This window comes from Parasteatoda tepidariorum, chromosome 8 (genome assembly GCF_982258835.1).
Source record: "Parasteatoda tepidariorum strain Cologne lab strain chromosome 8, Ptep-v5.0, whole genome shotgun sequence".
Taxonomy (NCBI): domain Eukaryota; kingdom Metazoa; phylum Arthropoda; class Arachnida; order Araneae; family Theridiidae; genus Parasteatoda; species Parasteatoda tepidariorum.
Genome location: NC_141762.1, coordinates 47,405,852 through 47,427,201, shown reverse-complemented (window position 1 = coordinate 47,427,201; position 21,350 = coordinate 47,405,852). Strand labels below are relative to the sequence as shown.

The following is a 21,350-nucleotide window of genomic DNA, read 5'->3' as shown; positions in this document are numbered from 1 at the left end:
TTCTTAACTTCGGAATGGCAGCAACGACCTGTAAAAGCAAATAAATAAAAATAATTCTGGGATAGATGCTGATGCTGAATGTTGCAAAAATTAATAAACATAAGTATAATACTAAACTCAACTAAATTATTTAGTTTTATCAATAATATAACTTTCGCAAAACATCACTTATGTATTCCTCTGGGCTTTAGATAACATTTTCCTTTTCAGCAATAATACTTGTTCGACCAGTCAATATATCGTTCGCCATGGCTTAAACGTGTCAAAATGAAACATTAATTTATTTATGGTAAATATTAAAAACAAATTGTTTTACCTTTCTAATTTGAATAATTTTTCAAACTATTGTTTTAAAATTTTGAGTTGTATGTTATTTGATATTATTATATTCAATTTTTTCCTTATTTTTCATTTAATATCCTTTAACGCACACTGAATGGGCGATTGAAGTTCGACTTTATGTTTCAGTATTAAGCACTGAAAACATTTATTTGCTTTGTTATGTATGTTGTAGTTTAGTTTCCAAGAAGCTCTTTATAACTTACCTAGATAGATTATAATTTTACTTAAGTGATTGAACGTTCTCGCTTAACCAAATCTTTGAACAAAATTCCTCTGAGTTGTAAATATTTTTTATGCAGTTTATGATGTATTTTTTTTTTAAAAAAAAAATGAAGTTAATAATTTTTATTGCATAATTAATCTTCTAAATTTTTGAGAAGACTATTGTAATATTTTCTATAAAATATGATCACACAAACGCATTGTCTAAACCACTGCTGAAAATGTTTGAAAATTAGCAATCTTTACGAGGTTTAATTATATTAGTTATATTTTGTAAAAATTTGATGTTTATGGTCAAATTTAGTCGTCATAATTTTATTGAATAAAAGTTTTAAAATGTGTTCATCTAGTATTGAGAGTTAGTGCATGCTGGCAAAGATACTTTAATTTTATAAATTTAATTTCTATTTCAATTACAATAAAATCATATTTTAAATTATTGTTCTGCTTTTAAATGAAGAAAGCCTCAAATTCACTTGGAATCATGAAAACTTTTTTTTTCACTAACTCATTATTATATAGTTTTTGAATGTACACTCTTATTTTTTAAAATACTTTTTATATTTTAAGGGCCACATAAATTATCTCTATAAGCATTACTTGAATCAGTAATAGTTTGGCAATTTTTTTACTGGTCCCTAAAATGAAGTTTACTAATATTTCTATATAATCCTAACAATTTTGGAATTAAGTTTGTTTTGATTTCAGTGGATACATATCTTTACCTGAAACCTTTGATGTTTGTTGATTAAATGGTTGATAAAACTTCTGTACAGTATAAAGTTTATTTGAAATAGATGCATTATCATTGATGGAATGAGTGGTATGTGATATTTCCACTTTGTTATACAGTAGAGTCTCGAAAATCCGAGGTAATTGGGGCTGTCACTACCTCGGATTACTGAAAACTCGGATTTTCCGAAAAAGTAGAAAATTTTTAACAACTACAAATGAAATTAAATAAAATGAGCATATTACCTTAAAATCCTTTATTCTTTAGTATAATGACGTAAAAGATTCTTTAAAATTTAAAAAAATTGTCAATTTTTTGTTGCTTCAGTATATTACTTCTCTTTGTTGATGCGATAGTCAGCCAACGCTTCAAAAGCAAAACATCTGCAGGGGTGGCTTCAGTTTGCTGTTCTACATATTTTAAGGCTAGTTCTAAGACTGCAGAACCTTCACTATGAGATATTTTTTTTTCTGATAACGGAGAGTCGTTTTCTTCTGAAAATTTGGCACCTCGAATTAAGCGGAACCTCGGACTTCTGAGACTCGAACTTTCGAGACTCTACTGTATTTAAATAGTGTACAATTTTATGTGGATTTTTAATATTTATTTTTCTTAAATATGTATGACATTATTTTTAATCGAGAATTGAAACAAGCCTCATCAATGGATATTAAACTAAATCAATTTAAATGTAAATAGCAAAAAAGATTAAAGCTTAAAAAAGAAAATGTTAGGATTTTGGATTGTGACTCATTAACTCATTAGACTAGGATTGTGACTCATGGAATGAGCAATTAATAATTTTTTAGTTGAAATGGGTCAGTGTTGAAGAAGAACATAATTTCCATTTAAAAAACTGTTCCTTCTTGAGCACTAGCCAATATATTTATACATGAGTGTTCTCACTAAGCATTTTAGAAGGACAGGTCTCCCTTGATACCTATAAATGTGCCCTTTTTGTAAAAATGAGCTGCCATCCCTTAAGAAGCTCTACGTTTTTATTCATATTCCATTTTGGCGAGAATTGTTTCGTTATTTAAATAATAATTACACACTGGTAAAATTATCTTTGTTTACAGGTTTGATTCTGATTATTATTACAAATATTTATTTTGTTAAAACTATTTTCAACTGGTTGAATTTATGTAAGCATCTCTTTTCAAAGCTTGGTATATTAATAAATTTTTAAGTGATTTTAAAATTATTTTTTAAATGAATACCTTTTTTTAAAAAATAATGCACATTTGAATGTTTATTTTCTTATAATTTTCAGTTTAAAATATAGAAAAAGCTTTTAGGTTGTTTATAAATTAATCATTTATTTAGTGTACTTTTTTTTTTAAAAAATACATGCACAAAGATTGTCATTTAACATGCTTTTAATTATTTTTATAAACAACGAATTTTCTCTAATTTTGATAATGAGAGATAATTATTTTTTGAAATATGCACATAAGAGGGTCGTTTAAAAAGTGTTGAACAATTCAGTTATTACATAATATTATAAAATTTGATAAATTTTTATGGTGCTAAGTGATTGCCCTTTTAAAATTCAAAGTGCTCTTTTCTAAGAAGAAGTACCCTGCCCTTTTTATTCCTAGGAAGAACTCTGTATTTATATGTAACTAACAATACATATATAGATTACTGTATATGTTTACATGTAAAAAATATATATTAACTAATTCTAAAGTCTTTTCTATTTCAATATAACCATGGGAGAAGTGTATAGCACCAGAGGAGAATTTTGAAAAAGTTTGGTGTAATATTATAATTATATTTTAATGAATGTTTGTTTTATTATGCCAGTTGCTTTTAAAAAGACCTTGTATTATCAGTGTTTTTCCTAAGCATTTTTAAAAGTACGGCTCATCCCGCCTGCCCTTTGATCTCTATAAATGCGCCCTCCTTGTCCTTGTGAAAATAAGCCACCATCCCTTAAGAACACCAAAATTCCTTTTTTCATGAAAAGGTTGTTTTTTTAACCACTTGTTTTAATGAAAAGTTCATTCCAGATTTATTTAATTTTTGAAAATTATTTAACTTTAATTTTTAATTCCATTCTTTCATTTTAGTAAGATTTTATGTTGCCTAGTTATATAGTTAAAATTTGCATGAGATTTGGCCCCAGAGATATTCACATCTTTTATTTAGGAGGGAGTATACTTATAAGTAGAGCCCGGATTTTGATGACCTAAAAAATCTCAACTAATGCCCTTAAAATGTGCAAAAAATGCCCTTAAAAAGGGCCAAAAATGCCCTTAAAAATGCAAAAATTGCACAAAAAATGCCTTAAATAAAGTAAAAATATTGAATTAAAAAAATATTTCGGTCTTTAAAATTATTATGAGTCATTTAAAAAATATAAAGCAATGCAATACTTGTTCTACGTTCATTAAAGTTTAAAAAATATGTTTTATATCCTAAAATAACAAAAAAAGGAAAATATATTGACACCAAAATATTTTTATTTTGTATAGAAACTTTAATGGATATAACAACTTCCATCTCATAATATTACTAAATATCAGAATTACATTGGATTATTAAATGTTTTTTGATAATTTGAAATGTAAACGAGCGTCTCTTGTCTGAAAGTAAATTTTCATTCCTGCAAAAGCTTCTTTCAACGTATACTGATGTTATAGGTGCGTACTTGAAAAAGACGGTCTCACTTACTTACAATTCTTCTTCAATTTGAAAAGATTTTGCTTCACCTGTTAATATTCTATAGATTTTCTTCATTGATTGGAAGCCAGTGTAATAATAAAAATTGATAAAAAAAAATAGTAAAATATGAAAAAAATTAACAAAAAACTTTAAAAAATGCAAAATACGCCCCAAAATTTAAGGAAAAATGCCCCATAAATCTAAAAAAATGCTCTAAAAGACAAAAAATGTCCAAAAATGCAAATGTCATCAAAATCCGGGCCATTAGTGATTTAAAACTTTACCCTTATTTTTTTAAATAAATGCCTTTTATTAATTAAAAAAAAACACTTTTTAATATTTTTCCCCCACATAATTTTAAGTTTAAAATATAAAATCAAGTTGTTTATCAATTAATCCTTTTTTTTTTTTTTTTTTTTTTTTTTTTGTAATGTACTTTTTTTGAAGAAAATTTAGACACAGAGATTGTCTTTTTTCTAAAGTTTTAAATTTTTCTGTTATTTTTGATAATAAGTGAGAATTACTGTGGTCAATTTGCATATTAAATAGTATAAAAGTGGAATCTAAAAATTAGATATCGCATTCAGTTATTACATTATATTACACATTTTTCTAAATTTTAATATTGGAAAATGAGTGCTCCCTGAAAGTGCCCTTTTCTGTGAAGAAGCACCTTGCCCTTTTTTATTCCTTAGGGAGAACTCTGTATTATATATATGCAAAATGAACATGTTTTCTTAGAGTGAATAACCTTTTCATTGTTAGGTGCTGTTCGGTAGATGAAACTTAGCATGATTTATAAGTGATGGCAACTGACATAAGTGATATTGTCAAACAGGGTTATCTCCGAATAAGGAGCTGCAAGTTAGGTGTAAGTATCTATAAAACAATTATTATTAATCAAATGTTAGTGAAATTATATAATATCATTCATAAGAATTTTAGTGAATTATTTAAGAATTTTTTAGAATGACTTTCAAGTTATTCTACTACTATTTTGTAAATGAAGATTTTTGTGGCAACAAACAATATTTGTTGAATGGATAGCACGTATGAATTGCAAGTAAGATTCATAAGTAAAAAAGATTACTTTTTATTGTAAATAAATGGGTAAGTTAATCAACTGAAACATAAATAAATTTAGTATAGTGGAAATCCAGTGGTTGAGCATCTGAAAAATAATTGATCATAACTAAAATAGAATAATGACTCATTCAAACAAATATTCAGAATGTCATAAAACAAAAAGAAGCAAATAAATATAATTAAATTTGCTTAGGAAAGTTTTAATCAGGATACTAAATTACCTACATACTTTTTAAATATTAAGACTGGAAATTATCCTGAAAAGATCTAATTTTGAGTTAAATAGATATTATATGCCAGAAGCCAGGCGGAAAGCTGTATGCCAGATGTCGATAAGAAATGCACAAAGCTCCACGTTGATTGTGTGATAAATATCCTTACCTATCAATAGTGAGTCCTAAATGTAAGGAAGTTGAATAATTTTATGTAAAGTAAAAATTAGTCACTAACCACTAGTTCCATTGTACACTGATTGTTAAGATACTGTTCCTAGTAGATCACTAGAATCGAATATTACTGACAACTGTCAGTGTGTGGTTGGGTGACCACTTTCATCAGGGCGTGAAGGGGCAGAGTATGTGCAGTCTTGGTGCTCGATAAACTGTTCAATCATTAAGTGATGAACTTTGCGTGCAGATTGTTGTGCTACCAAAGCAGAAGCCATTTCCTCCAGAGAACATTAACTTTGTGATCAGATGCCTCCAGATCCTATTGTAGCTTTAGTTAGACATAAAGTATTACTACCACTAACCTCTAAATAAACATCTTGCTTTCACTTTAAAACAGCAAACTAATTAATTTATGATTGGATCACATAACGACTTGACGGAAGATCTGAGAAATATCTTAAAACTGACATAAATAATTCAGTAGCGTAAAGAAAGCGCAAGCAGGGATAGATGATTGAAATAATAAATTTGTTTCCATTTCAAAACAAAATAGTAAGTTAATAAATTAAACTAAATAACCTATTAATATAAAATGACTATCTGTTAGTATTATTCAAAGCACCAGTGCTGGTTTATTGTGTATTGATGTTCTTTAGCATCCTTGAGACTCAACTGACATTTATGGTTTGCTAATGATAATTGCACGAGTGTCACTATAAAACATTTCATTCCTTTCAAAGCTCTAAGTGTCAACCTTGGGGAGGAAACCCCCTGCCCTTTTTTATTTCTAGGAAGAACTCTGGTATAATGTTTGTATTAAATTGTCGAAATTCTTCGAAGACATGCATTTTCAGAATATGAGATGTGATTAGCGTTTCGTTTCGAAAAATTTAAAGATTTCTCTGAGCTTGTGCTCAGAGAAATAAAAATATATAAATACGAATAATACTTAGAAAATAAAAATACGAATAATACTTAGGCTTGTTCTTTCTTCCTTACCAAATATTTGTACTTAATTGCCTAAATGTGCTTCAGTTATACTTCAGTTTTATTTATTAACATATCACTTTGTAAATTCTTGTCATTCAGTTATCTTTGATAAAGAAAATTACTTATTGAATTAGCATAAAACTAAGTGTAAAAAGATCTGTGTTCTTGTCACTGGTGTTTTTAAAGTTCATATGCTTGCTTGCAAAATTTTTATTTATTGATCTTGATGTTACTCTTCACAACTTACTTAATGGAATCACAAATAAGGATAAGTTTGTAGATTTTTTCTAATAGAGAAACAGCAACCAATATAAAAGAATGTGTAACTTTTTCATTAAGTTTCCTTTTAAATACATATAACCTAAACTATGGATATTGTAATGATATTTAAACAGTCATATTTGTTTTTTCTGTAATTTTTAGCTGTGGCAAAGACGATGGATAGTGTTGAGGCGTGCATCCAGTAAAGCTCCATGCAGATTGGAAAAGTATATTGATGAAAAGGCCGCTCGTTCCATCACCGGTCATAAAATTGCTTTTCTTACTGCTGTAAATACCATATGTAGAATTCCTAACAGTGTCAAGCGACATGCATTTACTATTTGTTACTTGGATGGGACTACCAAGTGCTTTGCTTGTGATTCTGGTATGTAACTGTTTTTAAATCAAACTCCACCCCAATGTTCCCAACTATCTATGTTTATGAATTTAAAGTATTTCCATGTGAATATTTAATTTACTTTAAGGTTATGTTTTTAAAGCTTTGATGCTACATGAACATGGTGCTCTAAAAAGTACTTAAAGGTCTTATTTTTGATTTTTAAAAGCCATTAAAGGTGCTTTTGTTATTGGGTGTTTTCAAACAGTGCTTAATTTTCCCTTTTCGAAAATGAGAATTTTTTCTTTACCATGTCGATTGTCGCCGCCACGTATTATGCAAAGGCGTGCTTTTCACATTGTTCTATTCAATGTTTTAACAATTCATTCGGCCACAATCCATTTTGGCTTACATTCAGTCTGTAGCGTAAAAGCACCAATCATTTTACATGTTTGATAAAATATTTCGCATTCTGCAGGTGCGTCTACTAAGCTAGCTTCTGTGAGATTATTGCGTTCGCATGTGCAACTCTGCTGCATTTTGCAAGATATTCTCAATTTCAGGCTTCATTTTCCACCCTCTGATATCGTACCGAACAATGTCTTCATCATTTTATAATGGCTAATATAATCAAAGAAAGAGTACTTTGTAAGAAACTAGTTATTTTATCATGATCATGCAAAGTCTTTGAAAATTATTTTGCATTTTATTAATGTATGTAGATAGTGTTTAAAAATATTTTTTGAAAGTACTTAAAAGGTGCTTATTTTATGTTAAGATTTGGCTACACACCCTGAGGAAAAAACATTTTTTAGTAAATATTGAAGGAGTTTTTAAAACTGTTGTGTGCTTTTCGCCAATATTTCTGGCTATTATAAGTTTTTTTTCATTCGTTAGTCAGTGTTCTCTAATTGTTTTTTTCCCACATGCTGAAAAAGTTATTCAAATGCTAGATTATCTTGGCTCATAAAAATTTGTCAAAATTTTGAATTATTTTTATGATAATTACCTAGTTTGAAAAATCTTATTTAAATTAAATTGGAATTTTTTCAAAAAGTCAATTTATAAAATATTTAAGATTTGTGTGTTCTAAAACCAAATATTTATGACAAAATAGTATTATATAGCTTAAAATAATAGTTTTACTGTGAGTGTAAGGCACCTAAATTGTGGCTTTTTTGTTTGCCTTGAAAAAACTATTTTAAAAAATTCCTTCAATTCTTTTAAAATACATATACATCTATCTTTCTCATTTTCATAATAATTTTTCGGCTATTCCAATCATTTTTAACGAAAAATGTAATGCAATAGAAATGTTCCATTTTATGGAATAAATTCTGAGGATATAAAGACAGGTATTGGTAATTACGAAAGGAGAGAGAGCTTGCACTTTTTCTATACGTTTATATGTTATGTAGTTGTTCATACACTCCTTGAAGAAAAGGATTTAAAAAAAGATTCATAATTTAAATGTTTACTTAGCATAACTTTAAGTGTGTCATGTCAAATTTTTAAGTTTCAAAATAAACAACAGTGGTTACTCTTCTAACATAACAAAATAAAAAAAAATTTAAGGTTAATATTTCTTCAACAGAAAATCTTCAGTAAGTGTTAAAATTCCAAAGTCAACCCTATAAAGGATGTGGCAATTTTTCTAATATTTTAAATTTAATTACTTTGGAAACAAGAATTAAATTTTATGAAGAGAAGAATCCTTTTCATTTTCTATTTAAAGTTACTTGACTTCCATACTTTTGTTAATTTATTTCTTTGAAACCTATCTTACTTATGTCGCACACTTTTATGAATTGCAATTTATATTTTAGTTTTAAACATAGCTGCTAACTCTACTGAATTTACAAGTAGATTACTGGATTTTACCAGTTTCTCCTGGTCTACTAGTTTAATAAAAATTCTCCTGGTTTTTGTAAATTTTAGAGAATTTCCTGAAGTTGAGTAAGTTTTCTAAAAATATTTTTATTGAGATTGATGATCAATCTTTTTTTCAACAATCACTATTACATATTTCATGATTTTTTATTGTAATAATTATTTACGAAATGCGAAGAAGGAAATAATTTGTGCATCCCCCCAACAAAATGCGGGAATATCACCCATAATATTAGAATAAAAAATTATTACATGTTCAATTAAAAAAAATTATATATTTTTTTTAAACACAGTGCCTTTGTTATTTCAAATTAGTAACATATATGTTTGTTATTAAAAGTATCTTGCAGAAAGACATTAGTGCTAGAGAGTTATGTCGCAGATTGCTTGAAAAAATTCTGCCATAATGGAGCTGAAGAATCAAATTTAAATATGTTTTTTTTTTCCCCTCAATTAAGTTCTCTAAAAGAAAATCTATTACATTTTTCAGGAAAGCTTTTATAGTATTATTTTAGATTGAGTATCTAATTTATAATTTAATATGTCAATACTTTTTTCTTGTAAGATCTATATGTTTAGTTTAATATTCTATAAAAGCAAATATGAATTACTATATTATTATGGAGGGATATTTTTCTCACTACTCTTAATTCCTTAAAAAAAAGCTTTTTCATTGTTTGTTTACCTTAATGTTTAAATCATAATTTTAAAAAAAATTATTTTTTTTTATATATATATTATTTGTTCTATTAAAGATATGGAAGCAGACACTTGGGTGAAATTATTGGTACAAGAATCACTTATTCCACAGCCTGGATTTGCTACTGGAGAACCTGATGTTTTAAGCCCTGGAATCCAGAAAGAATTACAAGGTAATGAATTGAGTTTTTGAGAGACATAAAAGGTATTAGTTTCAGCTAATTTTTTGTGCACCTTGATGTTCTTCAAATGAAGTAAACAAATATATTTTCTTCAATTCTGCAATGATTATATGAAGGTTTTAAGAAACTTATAAGACCATTGTGATTTTTTCATCATTCATTCCGTAGAGAGAAAAAATATGCATCTCAGTCAATATAAATTATTTATAATGTCACCGGTCTGCTAGCTTACTTTGCTGATGTCATAGATTTTATTACAAAGTCTGCTTGAGGCATTTTTGTTATACTTAGAAAACTAGTTAAATGTAGACCTGAAAATTCAAATTTTCAGTTAGTAACCAGTGGCTGGTAAACTCTTATAACTTGGTAGCCACTTTTTTATCAATCTTAATGAGTTGGTGACCTATATCAATAAATCCTTTTCAAGGGTTTAAAAAAAAACAACCCGGTGGGTTTTATTGGGCTTTTTAAAATATAGCCAATATACATATTACCATTTTAGGTTTAAATTTTAATTTTTCATTCAAAAGAGAACAATTTTAGTTTAAGTTTAATTAAGAAAACATTCATAGGAGAATAATGAATTAAAATAGTAAAATGGCTTTAATTTTAATGTATTACTATCTTTTCATGCTGGTATTAATAAAAGGCTCTTAAATTAATTCCTTCTTTGACTTGAAAGAAAAGCATAATATTGGGGTTAGAAAAATATGTTTTCTGTTTTATTGATTTGTTTTTAAATACTTAATTTATAGTTTCATTTTTTGTTAAAATAAAGTAAGTCTTTTGCAGGCCAACTAACTACAAACCTACTATTTATTTAACAATTTTCTTAATAATTTTTTGAATTGCTCTTTAAGCTATGTATTTAGAATTAGTTTTGCTGTGAATTCAATAATTGATAATGTGAATAAAATAATCATGTAAACTTTTAGTAAACAAAATTTATTATGCAAAATAAGTTAACATTAATTTCATATTATTCAGTATTTTATCATGGTTTGAAATTTAATGAATTTTTATATTTAAATCATTATTTTGTAGCATTAAAATATAACTGCTAATAAATTATTTATATACCCATTTGTATATTTTATGAAACAAAAATATTCTTTTGAAAATAATTAAAAGATTATTAGTTTAATATTCCGTTATATTGAAAACTTATTAAGGAGATAAAAGAAAGACAAAGTTATTCTAGCCTGTACCTTGCACTTGTTCAATTCAAATAGGGTTCCCATGGGTCAGGGAAAGCATGGAATTGTCAGGGAATTTTAGTTTAACACAAAAAATCAGGAAAAGTTGTAATTTCTCACAGAAACCTGGAAAGTAGCCAGTCTTAGAATTGTCAGCATCAGTAAGTAAGATTCAAGTTAAATAATTCTAATATTGATTACAATTATTTGTTGTGAAAATTTCACATTTTAGTCAAACTACCATCTTTTCATCCTTATTTAATGATATATATATAAAATAAAATTTTTTTAATTTTTTTACTCACAAAATCCATTATTTTAAATTACAAATAAAAAAAATCAAAGGTTTCTGATGAAAAATTACATGGTATAGATAAAATATGGTCTGTATTTTCATCGAAATTTACTTAATATTCCCAGAAAAGTCAGGGAATTTTTTTTCTGAAATTGAGGGAAAACCCTTATTAAAATAATATTTAACATTCAAGTTATTGTTTTTAAAAAAGTGATTTTTTTTTAATGTAGAAATAAGAAAAATCATTATGTTAATTCAAAGTTGCATACATATTTATCTAAATACACTAAGTTTTGAAAGTAGGGTTATGTATATTTGTGTATTAATATTTACTAGTCTGTTTTTGATTATGTTTATAAAAAAAAAACATTTGAACCCTTTTTTTTTGTGGGTGGGTCAAAAATTCTGTCCTTTTCATTTAATAGTCATTTTCTGTAAATTTTTTTGCTCGGATTAAATTATATTTTTAAAAAAAAAAGGATATTAGAAATAATTTACAGTTTTGAAAAGTTAATTCTATAAAAATAATATAAATGTGTGATAAAATTTTGTTAAACATACTGAAATATTTGGGGTGGCAAAAAACATAATTTATACATTACAACTTTTAAATGAGTAAATTGTTGAAGAGCTCTGCTTCCACATGAATCTTTCCAACATAAATTGATGGATTCTTAAGGTTAAAAAATTTGCATGGAGACATAGGACATTTTGATGAAAATTCAGTCTTTCAGATTATTCCTGCATTGATTTCCCTCCGATGCTTTTATCATTTAACGATTTTTAGAAAGAAAAAAAAAATGACCCCCCTTTTTTTTGTTCATTGGCCACATGACGCAGTTATTTTCTGGTTTAGTTAAATGAATTTTAAATCTCTGTATGTATGTTGCTTTCCTCGTGTTAGTTAAAAGTGGTTTGTTGATAAAGAAGTTAAATCTCTTTTTTTAATAACGCATAACAAGATAATAATTTGATTCTTATTTTTTATTATTTCACAATTCCTTTAGAAAGTAACAAGTTACTTTTCTATTATATTATTTACAATAGTAATTGACTATAAATTTTGAAAGGAAGACATCAAAATATAAGGGTCTTTCTTTTTTCTAGAACAATTTCATGTTTATCTTATGCCTACACCCAAGTTAGATGTGTTTGGAGAATGTTTATTACAAGTCACTCATGAGAATATTTATTTATGGGATATCAACAATTCAAGAGTGAAATTAGTTGCTTGGCCATTAACTGCTTTGCGTAGATATGGTAGCGATCCTTCTAAATTTACTTTTGAAGCTGGAAGGTAAGTAATCTTTATTCAATTTCTTTACTGTACATAGTTTTTAGGAAATAAGACAGTATATAGGGGGGTAATAACCAAAGAAAGAAAATCATGAATGCGTAATGGAATTTAAATAATATGGAACCAAAATTTGTTTTCATTCCCATTTGATTTCCAGATTAGAGTTTTCTTAACTGTTTTTTAATACAACAATGCTTTTTTTTTTCTCAGTGTAACAAGTTTTTTAATGCATAAATGGTTTCTGCTAATATTAAAGGATTATTTCGAAAAATAAACCACTAATTCTTATAGCTTTAAATGTTTATAGGCAACAGTATTTGATGCATATATATATATTTAGGAGCTTTTTTTTTCACTGGTAGATATAATGTCAAAAAGAATTGTGATTTAAAAAGCTCTTGTCTGTGCAATAACTGTTTACCAAACTTGATAATAAAATAAATAATGATAAAAAAAGTCTAAACAAATTTTAAAAGTTGAGCTTTAAAGAATTAAAAAAAAATCCCATTGGAAATTTTGATATTTATTGAAATGTAGAAAACAAAAAAATAAATAAAAGCACTATTATATTACGCGGAATTAAATAAACAATCAATCCAAAAAAAATTTATAGTCTTTTTCATTTGAGAAGATAGCAATTTTTAATTTCAAAAAAGTTTTATTTAAAATCTGTAAAGGGGCGTCTTATGTTTTTGTTGAAAAAATGAAAAGAGGAAAAATCTTAGTTAAATATTTTGAATATGATAGACATTTGTTTAGATAAATATACAGTTTATTAAATTTTTTTTTTAAAGTAAAAAATGTTTATGATCATTTCTCTTAATCTTTTTGTAAAAATGTTACTAATCTTTCTAGATAAATTTCTAACTAATAATAATTTTAAAAAATGAGTTTTTGATTTGAAGACTTAATATGCATTTGTTCTAAAAAAAATTTTTTTCCAAAAATATGTATGTTTACTTATTTTTTTTTTAAACTCTTTATTAAATATCTTAAAGAAGGGAAGAAAAAAAATTTTCTTGTTGCATATGTACCCAAGCAAGGTGTGGGTTGACAAAATAAGCAATTATGAAAAAATATAATTAATTATGAATTTTTAAAATTATGTTATGAGCTAAGAAATAAGAATTTTTCCTAAATATTTAAGTTATAAGTAATTTTGCTGATTACAAATCATAGTTACGAAATTATTATTGCACTTACTGGTGTACTAACAATTTCTGACCAAAGTTATTAATACCGTCACTTTTACAATTCTAGGCAATGTGTAACTGGAGAAGGCATGTTTGTTTTTCATACTTTAGAAGGTGATAGAATTTATAGGAAAGTTCATCAAGCCACTCTAGCTATAGCTGAGGCTCATCATCGCATGAAAGAACACAATGATAAAGTTCTTTCTAATCAAGTAAGCTTTTATTTTTTTAGTTAAAATAAATTATATTGATGTACCAAATAGAAGTTTAACTTATCATTATATTTAATAAATCATTATACATATATGATGTAGTGTGCTGTACATGTGTGTATAGTATATTTTATTATGTAAAGCATTAAAATATTCTAAAATACTTTGAGTTTTAATATTAAAGTGTGATTACATTTTTATTTTCTTTAATAAATATCTGTTTAATTCCTAAAAGTTTATTTTCTTTTAATGTGATGCCATTGCAAATAATGGTAATAATAAATAAAGATATAAGTAAAAAAAGAAAACTGTTGATAGAAATTTTTTCAAATGAAAGTATACAGCGATGATTGTGTTCCGGAAAAAATCGGGATTTCCGGATTTTTCGCTAACTGCCATCCGGAAATCCAAGGTCCAGAAGTTTCAAGAAATCATGGATCACATTTATGTCTAAAAATTCTTGTATATTTTATTTAAAAATATTAGAACTGGAATTTATACTTGGCGTCTCTTTCATTTGTAAATATTTCTTTGGTAGAATAATAAATGTGATTAAAAATAAAAGTAAACTTACACATAATTATTCATTTAAATTATGTTGTATATAATTTATTTAGAAATTCGTGTTTTGAAAATATCAATAATTTAAATTAATAAAGACATTAGTTTTATGATATGGGTCATTAATGATTTTACTCAAGAAATTTTAATAAGGCTCACAATCACCCTTGAGTATATTAATTGCCTTAAAAATGATTAGTAATTAAATATCTATTGACGGAACACAGGAGTTAAAATGTTACCTAAGTGTTGCTGGAGAAACTAGTTTTTTTTTTACCCTTTGAAAAAAAAAGCACCTATTTATAGCAACAACACAGTTTAAGAAATAAAATAGGTATCCAAGAAAAAAAATTCAATCTGATTTGTCTGTCTACAGCATAAAGCGTTGTTTTATGATTTTTTTCTGTCAGCAGCACCATTTGCAGATAGATTTTGTAACTAAAATTTAAACTATGCAAGAAAGATCATCTGCTTTCATATTTAAAATGAAGCAATGCTTGTCTTCCTGTTTGTTTTTTTTCTTCCAAATCATTGGTTGTTTTAGGTATAACTGCATTTAAGCTGTTTTTAATTAATGTGCTGAATTTTTCTTATTCTTTTTCCCAGCTTGTCAAATCTAACCTCTCTTAAATTTTTATATTGGACTAAATAGTAAAATTTTCATCCACAATTATTCTTTTAATTATCATTATTTTGTCAAGGTAAAAAAAAATTTGTGCACTAACATTTCAATTTTTCTGTAATGTGCTTGATTAATTATAGATAATTAGGTTTTTGTTATTTTTCCTAATTTTTAAAAAAACGCTTTTTATGATCTATGATAAGTGTATTATGCTTGATGTAATCTTTGTTTCTTTTAGGATTCATCCTCCCAAAAAGGATCATCATCAAGAAGCGTGTCTTATCCCTCTGGATTTCCCGAATCCAGTTCATCATGCCACATAACTGAAGATAGCGATGAAGAGCGTGATGTTGTTGTTTCTAATCCCGAAGTTGTCATCGATCATAAACGAATGGTAGCTAGTGAAGAAACCCTCATTCATCAGAGCACATCTAGACCTCGATCAAAATGCAGTTTGCGCTCTCACTTGTTGCAGTGCGGGAAGTGAAACATGCTGTTGGTTTTACTTCATTAAACTCATTGCAAATTTTTTGCAGCTAAGAGAAATATTTTTGTGTGCTTCTGTCATAACAATCTTTTTTCTATGAATAAAAAGAACATATGTGGTTGTTCTAAAAGAATATATTTTTGTTTTAATTCACAGGGAATTCATTTGAATATCCTACTTAAGAATCTGGGGTCATGCTGTATCTTTAGAATTGTGTAAAGAGGCACAGATGTTTGAAATTTCTAGACCAGTTATAATAAAGTATTTGATTTCGTTTATAACCTCCCAGTTGTTCTTAATAAATGTTTGATTTTGTGCTAATAAAATTTTTTATACATTTTCTGCAACAAAAATATACTGTTAAATTAAACTGTGTGCATTTAAATGTAACAGTGGTTTACTTCTGAAACTTTTGCATTATGAATTTAATAAACTTTTGTAATATTTCATAAGTTAAGAAATTTTTTCATAGTAATTTTTTTATACTCTTCTAATGCAAACTTACTTCAGGTACTGAAAAGCCCCATGGATTATTTTGTAATTAATTATTTGCAATTTAAACTTCTTTGATAACTAATTGTAAATTTGAAAGTTGCATAATTTTAAGAATTTTATGATGTCAGATAGACCCTAAAATGATATAACAATTTTCATCTTAGTGGCATTTATTCTGTTTCTCAAAATGAAAGTCAATTAAAAATTATTTTTTGGCAAAGCTTATTTAACAATAATGAACTTTTAAAAGATTAATATTTAATACTAAAGTTGTTAATCGTATTTGAATATAAATGGAAAATTCCTCTTAAAAGTTAACTTCTCACATGTGCTTCCTTTTGGCTTTTCAGTTCCTTGAATCTTTTAACTTTTCTACGGATATAAACAAAACAAGAAAACATTGTAATTGTGTTTATATAAACATTTATAGTAATATTTTATTTTTCAAATTTATAGCATTTGCATTTATTACCTACTCTCTTTCAAATATCTTTGTAATATTGTTTGTTGATCATGTCTCATTCCTATACGCTTGTTGAAAAAAGAAATTTGATTAAAAATTGTTAAGAGCCTTTTTTTTCTTTAAAGAGACATTGTATTAGTATAGTATTACTTTCAGATTCATAAAAAAAATTTTTTTTCCTTTTGTGTATCTAATTTTGAATAGCATGCACTTAATTTTTTTTTATAAAATATAAAGAATTAAAAAAAAAACACTTATTTAAAATATTATTTTTATTTTATTTATTAATTATTATTTTGCATTTCATACTTACAGAAAATCTTTATCGCAAATCTTTATTAATGCGTTTTAAAGTATATTGGCATTGTTAAAAGTATTTCAAAAGTACAGTTTTACTCAATGACAAGCAGCTTTATGGTTAAACATTTCTTTATTTATTTTCAAATTTATATCTACATATATATATTCAGTTTAATTTTTCTATCCAAATAAATTTAAAATGTAATATTAACTATGGAGATATTTGAAACAGTCATTCAGAAAAGTGTATTCAATTTGTTCTCGTTCAACAACAAAATGTTTTTTGAATATCTTTAAATAGACTTTTTTTTGTATTATACATTTTATATATAAGCCAATTTTATGGCTTTGTGGAAGAAAAATGTATTGAATGCCTTGTAGTTCACTATGAAAAAATAAGGCATGCTGAATCATGTGCTAAATAAAAAAAAATAATTTATGCTAAAAATCAAATGGAATATGAGATTATTTCCCAACAACTATTCTTTTAATGTTTACTGAAAATTTATGACATGTATTTTTAACCTTCCTGTTTATAATTTATTTATGGCTTAACAATAGTCTACATATCTGAAAAGTTAAAGAGGCTTTAAAAATTTATTGAAGTTGTTATTTTCTTATTAATTTTGATTTAGTAAATAATAAAAAGTATTTTTTTTTCTTTTTTTGAGAACATTCACACAAAAAAAATTTTAAAATGCATTTAGCTTAATTTTCTTGTTAATAAAAGATTATGCAATTCTTGTACATAATTTATTAAAATATTGATAATTTTTTTCCAGTATATCATGTACATTTTAAAAGCAAAATAACTAATAAAGTCTTCAAATTAATTTGAATCTCTTTTGTAAAAAGAATACATTTTTATTAACTGTTTATAATGCTGACTGTATTTCATGTGTACTTTCAAAATGTTAAAATAAAAAAATTGAAATATAAATTATTTATACTTTATTAAATGACCATAAATTTGAAGTTCTAACAAATTCATTTCAAACAAAACATTATGTCTGTAAAGTTAGTTACATTTTATGAACGATTATTTTTTATTCACATTATTAATTTTAGTTGCACTAATGTGTTTTGTACTTTTTATTTTACTAGTATTATAGGATTTATAAATTGCAATTTTTTTTAATGTATTGATGTGTTTCTCACTCTTGCATTCGAGAATTTAAATTTTTATTATCTTCATTATTAAATAAGTTGCATGATGTGTTTATTAGAATGTCAAACTGAAACAAGTAACTCTTTATAAATGAACTTGCACTTGTAAGAAAATTATAAAGAACTCAAATATTTATGTAGTGCAAGAAGATTGATGCATTTATCATCATAATGTATTTTCAAATATTTCATTATAAATTTATCCCATTGATTTTTACCTGTGACTGAATCTTAGCATTCCCATTTGTGATAATGATTTATTGAACAATGCGTTTGTTATATTTTTGTTCCATCATTTATATCTATTGTGCATGTCCTAGTGTTATATGAAGGGAAACCGGGAAAATATCCATTTCTTGGGTTCATTTTTGATATTTATTCATTATATTTTAAAACATCTTTTTCAGGCATTTTTTTTTAATACGATCATCTTTTTTGTACATTATTTCCTAGTTTGAATATTGTATCATGCAGGTTTTGCAAATGTAGAATGTGTAATTGTTTATTGAAAAATGTGTTTTGGATATATTGACTAAAATGTGCTTTATATATGCTGAAATTATACATTCTTAAAAGTTTAAATAAAAAAAGTCTATACAAATTTGTATGTGTCTGTACTTATGTAAACTTAAATGCTTAAAGCAGGCCTGACCAACACCTGGGATGGAGGTGGCCTGTTATGTTAACCCTTTTAAACGCCGTGGGAAGTATACTTACCACCATTTTTTTACAACTTTTAATTTAGGTTTCCATTTGTTAACTTCAGCTTCCTTGAAGTGCGTTTAAATAAAATTGGTAACTATTTGGTACTATAGAAGTTATAAAATACAGAATTCCTTTTGAAGTTTGTAGCAAAGTATTTATAAAATTTATTTTAAAAATAAAAGTCAATGAGTTGTGTTAAATATATTTACCACCAAAAATAATGACATTTTTATAAACTAAATGAGTTTTTTTTCTTATACCAATTACTATTCTTAAAACAATTTCAATTCCAAAAATACTTTAATTTACCTTTACTAGAAATAAATGGCCCATTAAAGGGTTAAATTGTGTGGCCTAGTATATTACGTGATACTTTTGTTTGGCATCATATGCACACATAAAATATTAAACGAATGTTGCAATTGGTGATAGAAAAACCACTTAAAAATGTAATATGAGCTGTGCCAGTAAGTGATAATTTTGCCATGAGATAATCTCTGTTATATAAAGCTGGGAGTTAAGGCTGATTTTAAAACCAGTGTTGGACAGCTGAACTATTTTTGGGTTTATAACTTCAATTCGTAGGTTCCTATAACCAAAAAAAACTAGACAACATTGATCTATGCTATATAGACTGAGGTTTTTTATACACTTGTTTTAAACAATTGTACAATATTATATTATACAAAAAATAGTTTAATTGTGTTATGCTTGCAATAACAAATACATACAGTATTTAAAAATGCTTAAAGCACTTTTTCACTGTTCAAAAAAATAATATTTATAATAACATAAACTTAAACAATTTAATGATATATATATCAATATAAACTGTTCACTTTATAATCAACTTAAATCTTATAATTGCATATAAGAAACTTTTATATAGTTATGTTACTTTTTTAGAATAATTGTTATGAGTAAATAAAATTTTGAAAATAATTTTTTTATTATTAATCAAATTTATAAATAAAGCATCTTTTAGAAAGACATATTAAAATAGATTTCATTGAATATATGACAGAAAAACTAAGTGCATACCGATCAAAGTATGCTAAATGCACTTTAAATTATAAATTTATGAAACAAAAACAAGAAAACAATAAATGTTTTTACATTAAAAACAAGTTTCTATATTTATTGTTTCTTCACAAGCAGAGAACAACAAAATGAACATCAAATAATGTGGATGTAAACTGCTGTTTGTAGAAAATGCAACACCATGAAGGAATCATCAGAATCAAATGAAATTCGCAGCAAATGTCAATTATAGGATATTATGCAAATTAATAAAGTTTCAGAGCCATCGCTCGTGCGTGGCGCGCGCAGCGCCCTCTGAATTGATGCTGAAAGCGTATAAATAAAGTGCTGTAGCGGGACGTTGAAAATAGTCTATGATTATTTGTTAGTGGCAAACGTTTAGTGAGACCTGAGTATGCCTCCACGACGGAAGAATAAGAAATTCAAGCAACTTACGGAGTTTGAACGAGGGAGGATAATCGGCCTTCGAGAAGGAGGATTTTCCTATCGCGCAATAGCAGCTTGTATGCAGCGGAACAGTTCCACAGTGATGCGAGTTTGGAAGCAGTGGACCGACGAGCACCGAACAACTCGAAAAACAGGCACTGGACGACAGAAGGTGACGTCAGAGCGCGATGATCGACACCTGCTCCGCATGGCGGTGAATGATCGCACAGCTTCCTCCAGGCAGCTGGCAGCACATTGGTCTACTGCTACAGGTGTACAATTGTCGGCTTCGTCAATTCGTCGTCGTCTGCTGCGCCGTGGATTGCGTGCAAGGGTGCCATTGTACAGGATTCCCCTCACGGCGGATCATCGACGGCTGCGTCGGCAGTGGGCTCTTGAGCACAGAGACTGGCGAGCTGATTGGCACCAAGTTGTCTTTTCAGATGAATCACGCTTCAATTTGTGGACCCATGATGGCCGTGTTCGTGTTAGACGTTATGCCGGTCAACGCTGCCTTCCTGAGTGTATTATTGAACGACATAGTGGTCGAACACCCGGAGTTATGGTCTGGGGTGCGATTTCGTATCATGGACGATCCAATTTGATACGAATTGAGGGTAATCTCAATAGCAACAGATACGTCCGTGAAGTGCTACAGCCCGAAGTCGTTCCTTTCCTTCAAGGCATCCCTGGAGCTATCTTTCAGCAGGATAATGCACGCCCACATGTTGCGCGGACTGTTAGAGACTTCTGTTCAGCACAACGCATGCAACTTCTTCCTTGGCCTGCTTATTCGCCGGATATGTCGCCTATTGAGCACGTGTGGGATATGGTTGGTCGGCGTCTCACTCGTGATCCGCGTCCTGCATTTTCCAAAGACGAACTTTGGTTGCGCATACAAGCGATATGGAATTCTCTTCCTCAAGCAGATATTCAACATCTGTTTGACTCCATGCCACGTCGTATAGCAGCACTTATTGCAGCGCATGGTGGCTGCACCAAATACTGATTTCGGACGCTTAATTTGTTTCTTTTGTTTTGAAAATTTCATCATTTATTTGTATCAGTACAAGTCGTTTCTGCATTAAA

General features: G+C 27.4%; 2 protein-coding genes across 3 annotated transcripts in view; one reads left to right on the top strand and one right to left on the bottom strand.

The window, feature by feature from the left end:
• The first annotated feature begins 17 nt into the window (after nt 1–17).
• On the top strand, nt 18–18,690 carry LOC107456537 (docking protein 5). 2 transcript variants are annotated; one of them, XM_087150211.1, is made up of 8 exons: nt 18–289; nt 1,273–1,387; nt 4,733–4,838; nt 6,856–7,078; nt 9,676–9,792; nt 12,400–12,589; nt 13,850–13,994; nt 15,416–18,690. In XM_087150211.1, exons 3-8 carry the CDS (start codon nt 4,773–4,775, stop codon nt 15,662–15,664), a joined length of 990 nt encoding a protein of 329 aa, XP_087006337.1. In that variant the 5' UTR covers nt 18–289; nt 1,273–1,387; nt 4,733–4,772; the 3' UTR covers nt 15,665–18,690. The 2 variants fall into 2 exon arrangements, with proteins under 2 accessions (XP_087006337.1, XP_015929905.1); XM_016074419.4 differs by lacking the exon at nt 1,273–1,387 and having other exon boundaries at nt 20–289.
• LOC107456544 (15-hydroxyprostaglandin dehydrogenase [NAD(+)]) overlaps nt 17,572–21,350 on the bottom strand; it is a 20,621-nt gene continuing 16,842 nt past the window's right edge. The window contains exon 8 of the mRNA XM_016074430.5: nt 17,572–19,988. The gene's annotated coding sequence lies outside the window, so the exon portion shown is untranslated. The remainder of the gene's footprint in view (nt 19,989–21,350) is intronic.

What these genes read in the sequence shown, in the direction of transcription:
- LOC107456537 (XM_087150211.1), top strand. Translation starts at nt 4,773, where the DNA reads ATGGCAACTGACATAAGTGATATTGTCAAACAGGGTTATCTCCGAATA. An exon ending in TAAGGAGCTGCAAGTTAGGT is followed by an intron (nt 4,839 to 6,855) that starts GTAAGTATCTAT and finishes TGTAATTTTTAG; the next exon opens with CTGTGGCAAAGACGATGGAT. An exon ending in TTTACTTTTGAAGCTGGAAG is followed by an intron (nt 12,590 to 13,849) that starts GTAAGTAATCTT and finishes TTACAATTCTAG; the next exon opens with GCAATGTGTAACTGGAGAAG.